The 15,007-nt window shown below is 35.1% G+C and overlaps 1 protein-coding gene across 13 annotated transcripts in view; it reads right to left on the bottom strand.

Moving 5' to 3' along the window:
• Positions 1–15,007, bottom strand: part of CCDC18 (coiled-coil domain containing 18) — a 100,706-nt gene that overhangs the window by 35,728 nt on the left and 49,971 nt on the right. For 12 of the 13 annotated variants that reach the window (XM_070486843.1, XM_014865255.3, XM_070486841.1 and 9 more), the window contains 3 exons: positions 11,217–11,333; positions 4,268–4,435; positions 1,638–1,780 (listed from right to left, as the gene is read on the bottom strand). In XM_070486843.1, the coding sequence (XP_070342944.1) occupies positions 1,638–1,780; positions 4,268–4,435; positions 11,217–11,333 (428 nt within the window). The remainder of the gene's footprint in view (positions 1–1,637; positions 1,781–4,267; positions 4,436–11,216; positions 11,334–15,007) is intronic. The other variant, XM_070486845.1, reaches the window with a different exon arrangement.

Below are 15,007 nucleotides of genomic sequence, written 5' to 3'. Positions count from 1 at the left end.
GCATAAGCTTCCTATTAGTATTTAGGACTTACTTTTCTTCCTCAGTGTGCCTATTAGCTATAATCAAGAAGAATTTTTTGTCTAGAAATCAAAGGGTGCGGGTAACAAAAGCAAGAAGTAATTGCTCCAATTTTCTCAGTGAAACAGAAAGCAAGATTATTAGTGAAAGCAAAGATTGGGGAGGGATTGTTGGAGTTTTGAAAGAAAAGGCAAAGGTGTCAAAGAGTCTTCTGCAAGAATGAGTATTATTGTGATTGCCTGATAGCATTAAGGGCACACTTAAGGTTTAAAGTTATGAATTTAAAGTAAGATTGGTCAGCATGGTTATATTTTTCCAGCCTCTGTAAAGATGCAAGCACAGAATAGTCTGAGTTTGGTTTTTAGTGCTGTGTACCACAAAGTAAGAGACAGGTAAGGGAGCTGTGGGTATATGCATATCAATGACTTAATGACTAGCTAGAATGTAAGCTGGGTAAAGAGAGGAGAGAGGGCATCAGGGAATGAGACAGTGATGCAATTGATGAATTAGAGTCCTGATTAGATCAAAGAATTGTTGAATTTGGCGTATTAAAGGGAATGAAGTGAGAATACAGGGGTAGAGGCATAATATTCAAATTATGTTGAAATATTGGAGACATTAGAAATGACAAAATCTAGGGTAAATCATGTGAGTGAGTGGCTAAGGTATGATAGAGATCAGGATCATTAGAGAAGAGGAATTCTAAAAACTGAGAGCCTAAGGTGTCAGAAGGATCAGCTAAATAGATGTATATTGAAATGCCCAAGAATAATGGCAGTATGGGTGTTGTAGAAGGCAACAGTAAGTCAGGTGGCCTGTAGGTGTCAGCAATAGTGAGAGATGATATGATCCAATGACACAAGGTTCATGAAGTATGGTATACTATGCCACATCCTGACCCTCTGGTACAAGAACTGTGGGGAAAGTTTTTACTTTAGAGGGCTGCAGGGGAAGAAGCAATGTCCTCAAGGGAAAGTCAGATTTCTGTTACAGCAAGAGAAAAGAAAAGGTAGAGAATACAGGGAATGCCTCTCAGGATGGACTGTGAATTCCAGAGGACACAGTGGAAGTTTTTCAGAAGTTGTGATGGGGTGAGAGAGGGGAAGAGAATACATAGAGAGGTATAAGAAAGGATAAAGTTACAATGTGATTAGTCTCAGATGATTTTAATCTTCGGTCAAGGTTGAGAACCAGTTTTATTCTAATAAGTTACTCCCTCCCATAAACAACTAGACCCTATAAAAATTTCCTCAATATGAATACATCTTTGCCTGCAACTTTTAATGTTATTGACAATTTAATTTAAAACAACACTTGCTGAGTGCCTATGAGGTATATGGAACTATGCTAATTATTGTGGGAGGACCATTGAAATAAACCAGATATATCTTGACCTTAAGGAACTCACAGTATAGTAGGAGGATTAACAGTATTAAACCATACTACAGAAAGGCATAATGAGGGATTTGAAGGAAGTACAAACAAAATACTATAGGAACACAGACTACGGAGAAAGTAATTCTTCAAGCAAATGCTTCACTGAACATTATCTGATATTGAAACTCAGATAGTACTGCTGTTAAAACAGGAAGATAAATAAAAGTAACAGTCATTTTACCTGGCAGTACCAGTAAGTTCAATAACTTTTTGCCTTTTCATATCTGCTTCACGTGTGGCTGCTTCACATTTCTCCTCCATTTTTCTCAACTTTTCAGCTGAACTTTCCCTTTGTTTTTGAAGCTCTTGTTCCAGTTTTGATACCTTATAAAGCAGTTTTCAATAATTCTTTAAAACTCAGTCACAGTTCAACATTCTTCAGAAGAAAAACATTTATATAAATTTGTAGTCTAGCCTATCATTCAGTTTCTGGATGTATTACAAAAATCAAAACTATAGACCAGGAAGTAGTGTTTTGGAAATATAAAAGCAAAACTGAATCTTTAATAATAAAGATACTTCATTCATATACATATTTATAGAAGTGGACCCATCATAATATTAAAATAGGACTTATAAGCATTGAACAAAATAATGGTAAATGTTTCCCTTTTCATTATCCCCATCTGAATCTTCTTTCTTCCCTTGTCAAACTACGTTCCTTTCCTTCTTCACAAATTGGCTCATTCAGTGAAGGATTCCTAGACTGCCACCTGCCCTCAAACATTACAACTTACATTTGCTCCCAACACAACTTGCATTTGCTCCTATTCATTTTTCCTTCTGTTCTCCTACAGTGAGAGACTGTATAAGTCAAATTGCTTCACAGGTGTTCTGGAGCCAATTCCTCTCTACTTTCTCAGGAACCTCATACTATTGACTATCTCTACTTTCTGCTGTATCTTTACTCTCTTTCTTCTGGTTTCTCTATATTAGCATTTAAACATGTTCCAGACCTTCCCATCATAAAACAACTTCCTTTCATACCTCCACCTCCCTCCAACTACCACCTTTTCTTTCCTCCTCTTTACAGCGCAACTTCTCAGAGTTTTCTATGTTTGTTGTATCATTTTTCTCACTTCTCATTCATTCTCAACCCATTCATTCTCAACCCATAGCAATCTGGCCATTCCACAGCAACTGCGCTACGTCACCAATGACCTCCATGCTGCTAATTCTAATGGACATTTCTCAACCCTCATTTTATTTGACATTGATTGCAGCAGCCCATAACACCAACTATCATTCCCTACTTCATGAAATACTTACTTTGGCTTCCATGTACTGCACCCCTCAGAGATCTGTCCAAGTCAAGCTACTCACCCCTCATTTTATATTCTCTCCCTAGTTAATCTCAGCCACTCAAGGTCCTCAATGAACATTTACATGACTGTGATCTCAAAGTTAATCTTTGGCTAATGACTTTAATATCCTCCCTGATCTTCTAACACCTCCCAATGAAGAACTATATATAGATTGTAAGTCATTAATACCCACACTCCCAACTCAAGTTACAAGAATAAAACTAAAATAGTACCCAGGTAGAAAGGGAAGAGAACCATGGAAAACCTTCTCATTCCGTGCTTGACTAAATAGCACAGTCAGAAGCAGAAAGAATCTAAACATGAGTAATAATCTGAAAGAATCCAACATGGAACCTGTGCATAGTGGAATATGAATGAAAGGAGGAAAGAGAATATATACAAGAAAACTTACTCCAAATACTGAAGAAATTTCTAGATATAAACTTCTGTTGACCGTCAAAGAAATTAAAGAGAACAGAAAAATCTCTTAAAACAAAGATCATGAAGAAATAAAATAACCAAATGAAAAATACAAATGAACTAGTAGACTTAAGGTAAAAAAAAAAAAGAAGGAAACCATAAGACCATTATAGAAATGAAACAACTTCAGAAGGAAAAGAATTATAACCAATCTTGCAAAAGCTAGAGCCAATGACAGGGATTTAGGAAGTGGGAATAAAACACAGATGAGATAAGGAAATCCTTCAGGATGAACCTATACAGCAGGCAAAACAAGCAATATGTCTAGACTTTAACAAAAGGCAGCCACAGGAGGGATGTCTCTAAAAAAGAAAACACAGGATACCTGTCTGATGTGTTTGAATGCATTGAAAGATTTTTTTAGTTTCTTTGGAGAGCCTGAGGATGAATCCAGAATACATAGATAAAAAAATCATACAAATGACAAAAAGGTGAGGTGTAATGAGATTACAGGGAACTAACATTTTCTAATTTATCCTTTTCTGTAAAGTTTGAAAAGAGAAAAACAAAATGAAAAATGTAAAATATCTGTCTGAAGAATTCAGATGAATTTGGTAATGAATGAAAGAGAAAAAGATTAGATTCTAGTATAAAATTTCCTAGGAGTCTTTCTTTCGAGTAACAACTTATTTTTAGAAAGTTTCCTTTGAAATTTTTCTTTTAGCATGGGTTTGGCATTTCTTTAGGGATTATCACACGTCTTGATCCAAAAAGAGGAACTTGGAAGGTATAATGATTCAAATAGGTATTACATTCAGGTCCAAGAAGAAGGGAGAAATTGAATAAAGAGGCCTGAATTATAACTAAGTTGTATGGAGTAACAAAAATGTGCCCATGGTATTATTACACAATCACATTACACAGGAATAGACATTATAATGTTATATTACAATGTTATAGAATATTTCTTATAATATGAAATCTTTGAGATTAAATAGCAATTTACATAACTAATAAAAAAATCTATTATCAATCTCAAAAATTCCTATTTCATACAAGTAAAACCATTTTGACCAATAACATATACCTGTTTTTCAAGTTTAGTTTGAATATCTTCTAGCTCTCCATTTCTAATTGTTTCTTGTTGTAACATTTGCTGTTGTTGCTGAAGAGTATGCTGTAGAATAACATTTTGCTCAGCGGTCTCTTGAAGACTGTGATTTTTTATCTTTAGCTCTTTCTGTAAACAATATACCTAACAAATATATACATTTCTCATTACAATGTCACGTTTCATATAAAAAGCAATAAAATGTCAAAGCTGTCTACCTTAGTAGATAATTATCCCTACCCGTCATGTGGGACAATTGCATTTATGGCTACAGTTTATTATGTGGAAGAGCAGGGTTCATTTTTCTGATGGGGAGATGTGTTAGAAGAGCCTGCTTACAGGGCTGGATCTTGGCTGGTGTCTGTAAATGTGGCTTTTGAAACATTCTCTAAATGATGAGATTGTTTTGCCAGGCTAGCACACTGAATCACACTTTCCTTCTTGGAGTCTGGAATTTGGATACTTGTTGCTGTTCCTATGTGACCAGCCCCCAATAAAAAACCCCTGAACTTTGAGTCATAAGCAGGCTTCCCTGGGCAGAAATACTGTAAACGTGTTGCCACATTTCACTGCTACAGAAAGGAGCACGTTCTATGTGACCCCTCCCAGAAAGAAGGAGAGAACATAGAAAGCCATGGATTTCTCCACACTCCATTTGATATATCTTTCCCCCATACTGATAATAAACTATAGCCATGAAAGCACTGCATAAATGTTAGGTGCTATTTATTATATTATTGTTGCTATTACTGCTGTTTGTAAAATGCAAGCAAAGCACTCTTGAATATCCATGCTCCAAAAATCACAAAAAGGAATGACAATACCAACTAAGAAATTGCATTCATTCACTGCAAATATTTAGGACTTGAACATGCTGGTCCCCAAAACTGCTTTCAAAGATACCTTTAAAGTTATCTGGGAGCACCTACTAAGAAGGAAAAAAAATGCCTTTTGTCCTAGTAATCCTAAAAATCTGCCAAAAGAAATTATTTTCAAAATTGCATAAACAATGAAGCCTAATTTAATATATATTTTATAATATTATTCACCTGCTCCCAAAAGGAGAAAGTTTAATAAATGATGATATAGCAACCTAACTAAAAATGATGCAACCATTTAAAATAATAATTTAAAAGACAATAGCAAAATATAAAATTTTACAAAATGAAATCAAGTGAAAAAAAGCCCAGAATTACATTTCATTAATATAATCATGAAACACATGCAGGCAAATAGAAAAGTGAAAACTTATGTAGGTAAGTCTTCTTTAAAAGGTTTCTTGTTGCTGCTTATGTAACAACTATTTTTAAAGTGTAGGAAAATAAAGCCATTCCTTTAAAGCAAAAAATCTTTCCAATAAATATCATTCCAGAAGAAAGGAATTTTAAACTCCTAAGAAACGGTGGAAGAGAATCTTGACTTGGTTCTTTTTTCTAATACCCAGCAATTGAACATTCAGCAGCATCACAAAGGGCTTAGGGGCCAAACATCCTTTGCTCATGGTGAGAAATTTTTAAATTTCAAACTACTTCATCATGTGATGACATTGTAAACTTGGAGAATTCGAGATAGCACAGACAACTAACCAATTTCTAACCCCATTCTTATAGTTATTTTTATGCTAACCTATTTTACTTAATTTTGTCTATATGAAAATAATTTATTTAGTGCAAAACTGTATCAGTATCCCCTGTTTTCTTTCTTTTCCCTTACACCATGCACAAAAAGCAACTCAAAATGGATTAAAGACTTGAACGTAAGACCTGAAACCATGAAACTTCTAGAAGAAAACATAGGCAGTACACTCTTTGACACTGGTCTTAGCAGCATATTTTCAAGTACCATGTCTGACCGGGCAAGGGAAACAAAAGAAAAAATGAACAAATGGGACTACACCAAATTTTTAAAAAGCTTCTGCACAGCAAAGGAAACCATCAAGAAAAAGAAAAGACAACCTAACAATTGGGAGAAGATATTTGCAAACTATATATCAGATAAGCGGTTAATATCCAAAATATACAAAGAACACATACATCTCAACAACAAAACCAAGAATCCAATTAAAAAACGGGCAAAAGATCTGAACAGAGATTTCTCCAAAGAAGATATATGGATGGCCAACAGGCATATGAAAAGATGCTCAACATCATTAGCTATCAGGGAAATGCAAATCAAAACTACAATGACATATCACCTCACTCTGGTCACAATGGCTATAATTAACAAGACAGGAAACAACAAGTGTTGGAGAGGGTGTGGAGGGAAAGGAACCCTTGTACACTGCTGGTGGGAGTGCAAACTGGTACAGACACTATGGAAAGCAGTATGGAGTACGCTCGGAAAATTAAGAATAGATCTACCATATGATCCAGCTATTCCACTGCTGGGTATTTATCCAAAGAACTTGAAAACACAAATGCATAAAGATACATGCACCCCTATGTTCATTGCAGCATTATTGCCAACAGCCAAGACTTGGAAGCAACCTAGGTGCCCATCAAGGGACGAATGGATAAAGAAGATGTGGTATATACACATAATGGAATACTACTCAGCCATAAGAAATGCTGAAATCCGGCCATTTGTGACAACATGGATGGACCTTGAGGGTATTATGCTAAGCAAAATAAGTCAGAGGGAGAAAGTCAAATACTCTGTGATCTCACTCATAAGTAGAAGATAAAAACGACAACAAACAAACACATAGCAACAGAGATTGGATTGGTGGTTACCATAGGGGACGGGGAGCGGGGGGAGGGCAAAAGGGGCGATTAGCCTCACACGTGAGGTGATGGACTATAATTAGTTTTTGGGTGGTGAACGTGATGTAACCTACACAGAATTTGAAATACATTATGATGTACATCTGAAAGCTATATAATGTTATAATACAATGTTACTGCAAAAAAAAAAAAAAGATAAGGTAAAATTGGCTTGTATTCCCAAATACTGTACACAAGCTGTTTGAGATCTGAACAGCAGTTGCCTCTTTAGACGGGGTATGCCCTTACTTGTATGCCTCAGTGTCCATCCCACCCCCAACCCCTCTTTATTACCTTATACCCAGCCTCATTTTATTTGGTTATGTTTTTCCTGCCTGGCCCTATAACTATTGGATTTTGTGACTCTTGTACAGTATTTTAGACAAACTGCAAATTTAAGTTTTCCGTGGCATATTCAAAGTGAATTTTTTTCTCTAGAATATGCAGCACACATTTTATCCTCCCTATTTTTGAAAACTTAATGTCTATAATCAACAGCCTTCATTGCTATGGAATAATTCAAGTTTGATTTGACTTAAAAATAACTCATTTACAAGAATCTTTAAGCAAATTCATCTATTGCATAAAACAAGGCATATTTGACAATGGAAAAATTACTTGATTTCCAGAACTTAGCCCTCCTGCTGTGTTTGTAGCTTGTACCTAGGTGTGATTTAAGATTCCTTTGTCTGACAGTTTGTCTGAAAGGTGGCATTGCTATCCTTATAAAATGAGGGCAGTGATTCATATTAGCTGGGGTAAAGAACGTGTTGGCAAGACCCTGAGTTTTTCTTATCAAAGGGCTATACAAATTCTCTGAAAGGAGTAAAGATATTATTGTGATCCTATGATCATAGAAATTCATATCACACATGAGGAAGCAAGATGCGAATTTATAACTAAAGCATCCACAAGGATTTGTGTAATTCAGAACCAAGGTAAAAGAGTCAGAAACAGCCCTATGAGAAGCCAGATCATTATAGAGGTTGTTTAATTAATTCTTTACTCTGAGGAGAAATGCCATTGGCACTTCATTATTTTGGTACTGAAACCACAATTGGGGACTTTGAAAATGTGTATGTGAAACCACAAATAGATCCCGTCAGTTCTCTGTGAAGGGAGCTTCTATATTTCAATTCAAAAGCTGTATCTGCAGGGGATGTCCTTGTATTTCTTTCCTAATAGATTTTCATACTTTGTCCCTGGGGGTCTATGTTTATGTGAATTGTTAATTGGAGTTTTCATAATTTAAGAAATCATATTCTTGGAATAGGATGAGAAGTTTTCTGAAAATGGATTACCAATAATTTATTAAAATCATTTCATTCACAACAAAAAAAAAATTAAATCTAACCCAGAAAAGTTACTGATAAGCTGTCAACTTCTCAAAATTTAAGTCCATCAATTTGAATAAAGATATTTATCTTGACAATGTAATTTGCATGAAGAAATCCTTTTATCACTTTTTAAAGCATTTTAACAAGGAATTAAAATATTTTCAATATAATTCAAGACCCCTAAGTCAGTATTATTTTAATCAAACATGTTTATTTCAACATTTGGAAAAGAATGTTTGCCTGAAGCAAAAGCTAAGAGAAATATTTATTATTTTTTGTGGTGGATAATCAACACGTAGTTTTTACAGCTAGCTAACTTTCTACCAATATGCTCTGGGGTGACTTAATTATTCAGCTAGTATGTGATTTGGGAATATCCATTGATTTAAAAGATTAAAACAGCTTTATAACATCACCTATTATTAACAGAATGGATGCTCTATGAATCAAATCAAATTTTCTAAAACCTAGCTACACAAGATGAAACATATGCTGTTATAATAATTATATTAGTCAGCATTAGAGTTTTCTCTGTAAGACATTATAATTTGCTCTAAAGACAAATAAGTAAAAAGTAAATAAATGTTAGGTTAATACCTAAAAAAAAAGTAAAGAGTAATCAGATTTTTCTCCATGTTTCTTATCAATATACATGAAAAAGTAAAAAATGATTTTTTAAGTAGGCCAATGCATATGCAACTGAGCTAATAATTCAGCAGCAATGAAAGGGCCTCCAAATCTTTCTAACTTACTTGCTTATTCTCTAGTGTGGTTGTACATACCTGACTGCCACTTCAGATTTCTAATTCAAGTTAAGCCTCAGTTTATATTTCCAGGTATTTCCAAAATAGTTCTAAGTTCATTTTGGGTAAACGCGTCATCTACCCTATGCTTTGGGTAAACACGTTATCCATGTTTGATTGTCTTTCTAAGAACGCAACGTCTAAAGCTCAACAAACTCTCTTATTACAAATACTGCCTGCCTCCAGACTCCATCTCTGCCAAGTCCATTTATGCTGAAGTGTAGTGAGGGCTAGAGAATAAATGCCTAAGTAATATTTTAAAGAAGATCATAGTAAAAAATATATATATATTCTTATTTCAGAATTTAAACATGTGGACAAAGAGAACAGACTAGTGGCTACCAGGGGAAAGGTGGGGTGGGGGTGGGCACAAGGGTGAAGGGCAGCTACAACACGACGGACAGACAATAATGTACAACTGAAATTTCACAAGATTGTAACCTATCATTAACTCAATAAAAACATACATATACACATTCCTATTTTAATGTCAAGGTATTCATAGTTTAGGTGATTTAATTTCCATGTTTTGGAGTAAAGAAATATATGCCCATCTGTCAAAGATGCTATAAAAACCTTCACAGAGGGAGGTGCAAGGAGGATGACAGGACCATATGAAATATAAAGATTTCTTTTTTTAACCTCTAAAGTTATATATAGAGAGATTTGTTTTTTTAACCTCTAATGTTATATAATTACCTAATTCTGGAGTGCTGGTCAATTACAAATTTGCTCTTAGATCTATCCCTGCCTTCCCCCTGCTCTGTGCTCTGTGTATTGAAGGAAATTGCCCTCTGGATGACAGATAGATTTGGCCAATGGAAGGGGCCAGTAGTAGCAGTTTTCCTCCTCTACAGCCCCAATTTCTACTAGACAGACTCTTTCTCTGTGGCCCTAGCTCCACTAGGCAGCCCGGCTTCTGGACTATAGTCACATGATCCCTTCTTGATGCTCCTCTATACCTAAGGATGGTAGAGGGTCCCTTCTTATGACAATCTCTGAGTCACCTTAGCATGCTTTGTTTGGTTTCTCTACTCTCCATCACCTGTGTATCTAATTCTCTGTATAAAAATCCCTCCATTTTAAAGATATAGAAGGGTTTCTGTTTTTCTTGTTGGACCTTTTAGATATACACAAGTCAACTTTAACAAAGATTTGCTGGGGACTATTTCTACACATGAATTTAAGGTTTAAATATATATATTAAAAATTCTAACAGGGGCCGGCCCTGTGGCCGAGTGGTTAAGTTCGCGCGTTCCGCTTCGCCAGCCCAGGGTTTCACTGGTTTGGATCCTGGCCGCAGACATGGCACCGCTCATTAGGCCAGGTTGAGGCAGCATCCCACGTGCCACAACTAGAATGACCCACAAGTAAAATATACAACCATGTACTGGGGGGATTTGAGGAGAAAAGGCAGAAGAAAAAAAAAGATTGGCAACAGTTATTAGCTCAGGTGCCAATCTTAAAAAAAAAAATTCTAACAAAGAAATAGAATTCTTCAGGAAGTTTATCCCTTTGAGCAAACATTGAGTGACCACCTATTGTGTTGAAAGTAAAGTGGCAGACACTGAGGATACAGAGGTGTGAATAAGATAACTCAAGAAAAGCCTTTTATCTAGTATCTGAGAAACTCATCTCAATAAAGAAAGTTGAATTTCTAGATCTAATTTGCAATCCTTCAGACAACTAGAAGGAACCAAAAAAATTTTTTTTAATTTGAAGAATTTTATACAATGTTCTAAGGTTAATTATTTTATAATAGAATTACTCTGTGATAGTAATAATAATTTCATCTTCTGATTTCCTACAGATTAAAGAATATCAGAACTTTAAGGCGTCACATTTCGTGTTGCACTCAAATAATGTTTGTTTCTTAAAGAATATAAAATTGGAATTTACATTTTACTGGAAAGATTTTTTATATCAGCTTCATAAAGATGTACTTATAAAGTATCTTGAAAATAATATCTTAAAAAGAAAACACTTGAAAAACAGGCTCTGTATAAAGGAAATGTTAGTTTACCTCTTCAGATTTCTTCTTTAGCTGTGTTTCAAACTTTTCCTTATTTCCTTCCAATTGATTCAAATGCAAGGCAAGTTCTTCCTTACAAATTTCCAGTGCTGAATCTAACTGTCTGACCTAAGCAGGGAAAGAGCAAAAAGGGGAAAAGCAACTAATATTAATGAGTGCTTATTATATGTTCAATATTTTATAGACTTATCTCCTAATGTTACCTCACTGCTTCAAACAGTGATTATATAGTCCAAGTTAGGATACAAAATGCTATTACGGAAGAGATTTACTTAGAAAATTAATTTTTCATTGTAAACTAGGAAACCAAAGAGGAAACCAGAGACTGGAGTCCCAAAGAATAAATAGGACATGGTGAAGAAAGGCAGGAAGACAGAGCATGTTCAGAGACAAGGCGCTGTGAAAGGGAATGGTGAGAAGTTGGCAAGAGCTTAGGGTGTCAAGAGCATGAATTTGTAGGAGATGGGTACTTGGGAGATAAGACTGGCAAGATAACGAAGCTATGGTGTGAAGATTCTAATATGCTAAAGTTACTAAAAAAATAAAAATGTTTTTGTTAGCTAGGAAAAAAATACTTAGGAGAACACTGCCTTTGCTTTGACTCGGTGAAAACATTTTCAGAAAGGCAGCAATGTTAGTTGGTTCAAGTGTTCACACAGCTGCAAATGCTTTACACTACCTTAATATTAAGAGCAGATGAGCAAAGAGCGACCCAAATTCAGTAAATTTTTTTTCAAAAAATTAGTTCAAGGGCCACAATTTGTACACATGCTCCATATCCCAGCATTTAATAAGATTTCTTGTCTTGCTCCTTTCTTTTCCTTATTGTAATTTTGAGCTTTTCAGAAGTGTTTTTTTTCCTCTTCATGCTAATAGTATTCTAGTAAATAGTCTTGAAAGTGTGAAAGAAATCTCAACAAGAAGAAAAGGAGAAAAATTTTCCCTCTTGCAATCCTATTCTACATCATGAAATTATCCTTGCAACTCTTATTTCTAAAAAGAGAATCTTGAAAGAGTTTTCGAAGATTGTCCCTATAGCCTGTGAATACAACCATTAACAGCTAAAAACTTTCTTTGTTAACAAACTGTTGCCCTAGTAATAATTTTCAAATTAACCGTTTATTTTATAAAAGGTATAAATACTCGTAAATTTTCTTTCTTAAGCATGAGAATGAGTGTTAGTACTTTGTATCATCATCCACACCCAGAGAAAAGATAAAATCTATGACTGTCAATATCACGCCTGATAATCAACAATATAACAACTCATTCAGGAATGGTTCATCACTAGATGTTAAAACCATTGGTTATAAGGTTGCTGATGAGCAAGACATTCACATGGCTCTAAAGAATCACCCCACATTTTATTTATTAATTACAAAGAAAAAAACATGCCCTTAAAATGGTGAGATCTGGCAGTAACCACCTTAAATAAGGTGTCAAGATTGGCAATGCCAATACTGGGGTGGTCTGAGATTATGTGCCTCCTGATGTGAAACAGTGGGAAGAACACAGTAAAAGCCACATGGTGTTCTAGTTGACCTAGACTTTTCAGAAGATTCAGCGCCATGAAGAATAGAAGGAGACAATGAGTTTAGGGGAATCTAAAGAGCTAAAGGCAACACATCAATTATGACTGAATCCTAGCTTGGGGAAAGAAAAGCAAAAATCTAAAGTAGTGTTTCTCAAGGTTTTAATGGGCATACAAATCACCTGGACATCCCGCTCAACTACAGATTCTGATTCAGTAGCAGGGTCAGGACTAGAGTGAGGAAAGGGAGCCGCCTAGGGCTCAGAATTTAAGAGGCACTTACTCTCAGGGTCATGCAAGTGCCGACACTTCACTTGTAGGACCCTGAGAGTAAGCATCTTCTTAAGTTTTGTGCCAGATGCACCTCACTTGCTTCAGCTTAGTCCCAGCTCTGTTTAGTAGGTCTGAAGTACAGCAGATATTCTGCAAGTCAAAAAGGTCCCAGGTGATGCTAATGCTGCTAGTACGCATACCACGCTTTGAGTATCAAGGCTATAAAGAACATTTTTAAATAACTGAGAAAATTTCAGTATGGACTATGGTTTGAATGATGTTATTAAATTAATGATGACTTTCTCTGGTGTGTAAAGGTGGCGTGGTCCCGTAAGAGATAGTTTCTGTTCATAGGAGATTAAATGTGTAAAGTATTAAGGCATCTGCAACCTTCTCTCAGGTGATCTGGCACAAAGGAAAGGTGTGAGTGGGGGTGGGATTGGGTGGGTGCAGGCACAAGTGGCCATGTGGACACGCGTCCATAGAAAGAGATGACGTGAGCGTACCTAGAGTTTAACAGACAGTGAATCTAGGTGAGGCATACACAGATGTTCTCTGTTCTCTTCTTCCCATTTGTTTATGGGTTTGAAATTTTTCAAAATAAAATTTAATTAAAAATTAATCAATTAAAACAAATAATAAAAACCAAAACATCTACTACTCTGTTAAATTGCTTATTTGAACAAACAGTTTGAGAAGCTGAATCTCACACAAATAAACATCATTCATTGCATACAAACCACCTACAAATATACATGTATGTATACGTACATGAGTGAATGAAATCAAAACAGACATTGCTCTGCTGAACCAAAGAACCTCCTCAGGGACACAGTCTGGGGGCAACCAAGTTGGGGCTCTAGGCTGCCCATCTTCAACAAAAGCAACTAAGCTCTTCTTTTTTGTTTATTTTTTTCCACTTATGATTTTCTTTTGGGGGCAAAAATCCAGAATTGAAAACAAAAGAAAACAAATAACTAAAATAACAATAAGCACCTAATAAGCACCTTCTCAATTTTCTATTTAACAGCAGGTAACATAATTGGTTATTTATGTAACCAATTACATGACTGGTTATCAATTACCAATTACATATTACCTAAATTATATAAATTAGTTGGTTTCTTGTTAACTGTTCAGAATTTTCCCATCAATCTTCTAGCTCTCATTAATCATATTTTTATAAGTAACACAACTTTAAACTGATCCTTATTATTCTCCCACAAATAAAAAGTTCATAATATTTTTTTTGGCAAAGAACAAATAGAGCAATGCTGAGGGAAATGGCCAAAAGTCAGGAGAGGAAAGTGGTAATGACATAATCAAGTGAAGAAAACCAGGCTTCAAGTTTCTATTTTGTTGCTACAAATATTCTATATGTTAGAATCATTTTAGTATAGCTTGAGTCATAGGAACTTTGCTTAAATATTTCTTCCTCATTTTGACTTTTCCCCCAATAACAGCAAGCCTATTAAAGGTACCAAGGGAATAAAATGCAGCATCATAAGTCATTGTTTTGCTGATATCCTTCCTGTCTCATCTCTGCTTATTAACACATGGAAATAACTTACCAGATGACTGGCTAGATGTGTCAGGGAGTTTAATGAAAAACAGGAGGTAAGTGGTGATATGGATTTTATTTAATGAAATTATTGCATGCCAACGTTTGTAGAGTAATGGGTTTTTTTAAATGCTAATGACCTTAGAGGTTATTTTTACATGAGGAAATGAATAGACATAGCACTAAATGTTAACAGATTGGAGAATATTATAGAAAAGTTATGGATAAACATAAAATTGTGTTTATATGAGTATACATGGTCACAAAATGGATTAAAAACAGAGTACTAGGCAAAAAGTAAATAACACTGGATTTTTTAATATCCTTTATGTTCAATCCATATATGACAGAATAAAGGTAGCAATATGTTTGGACCTATTTTTAACACTAAAAATGCAAAGGGAAAAATATTGAATA

Source organism: Equus asinus, chromosome 16, assembly GCF_041296235.1.
Source record: "Equus asinus isolate D_3611 breed Donkey chromosome 16, EquAss-T2T_v2, whole genome shotgun sequence".
NCBI lineage: Eukaryota > Metazoa > Chordata > Mammalia > Perissodactyla > Equidae > Equus > Equus asinus.
The sequence above is the reverse complement of the archived record's forward strand: the minus strand, read 5'-3'. Positions and strand labels throughout refer to the sequence as shown.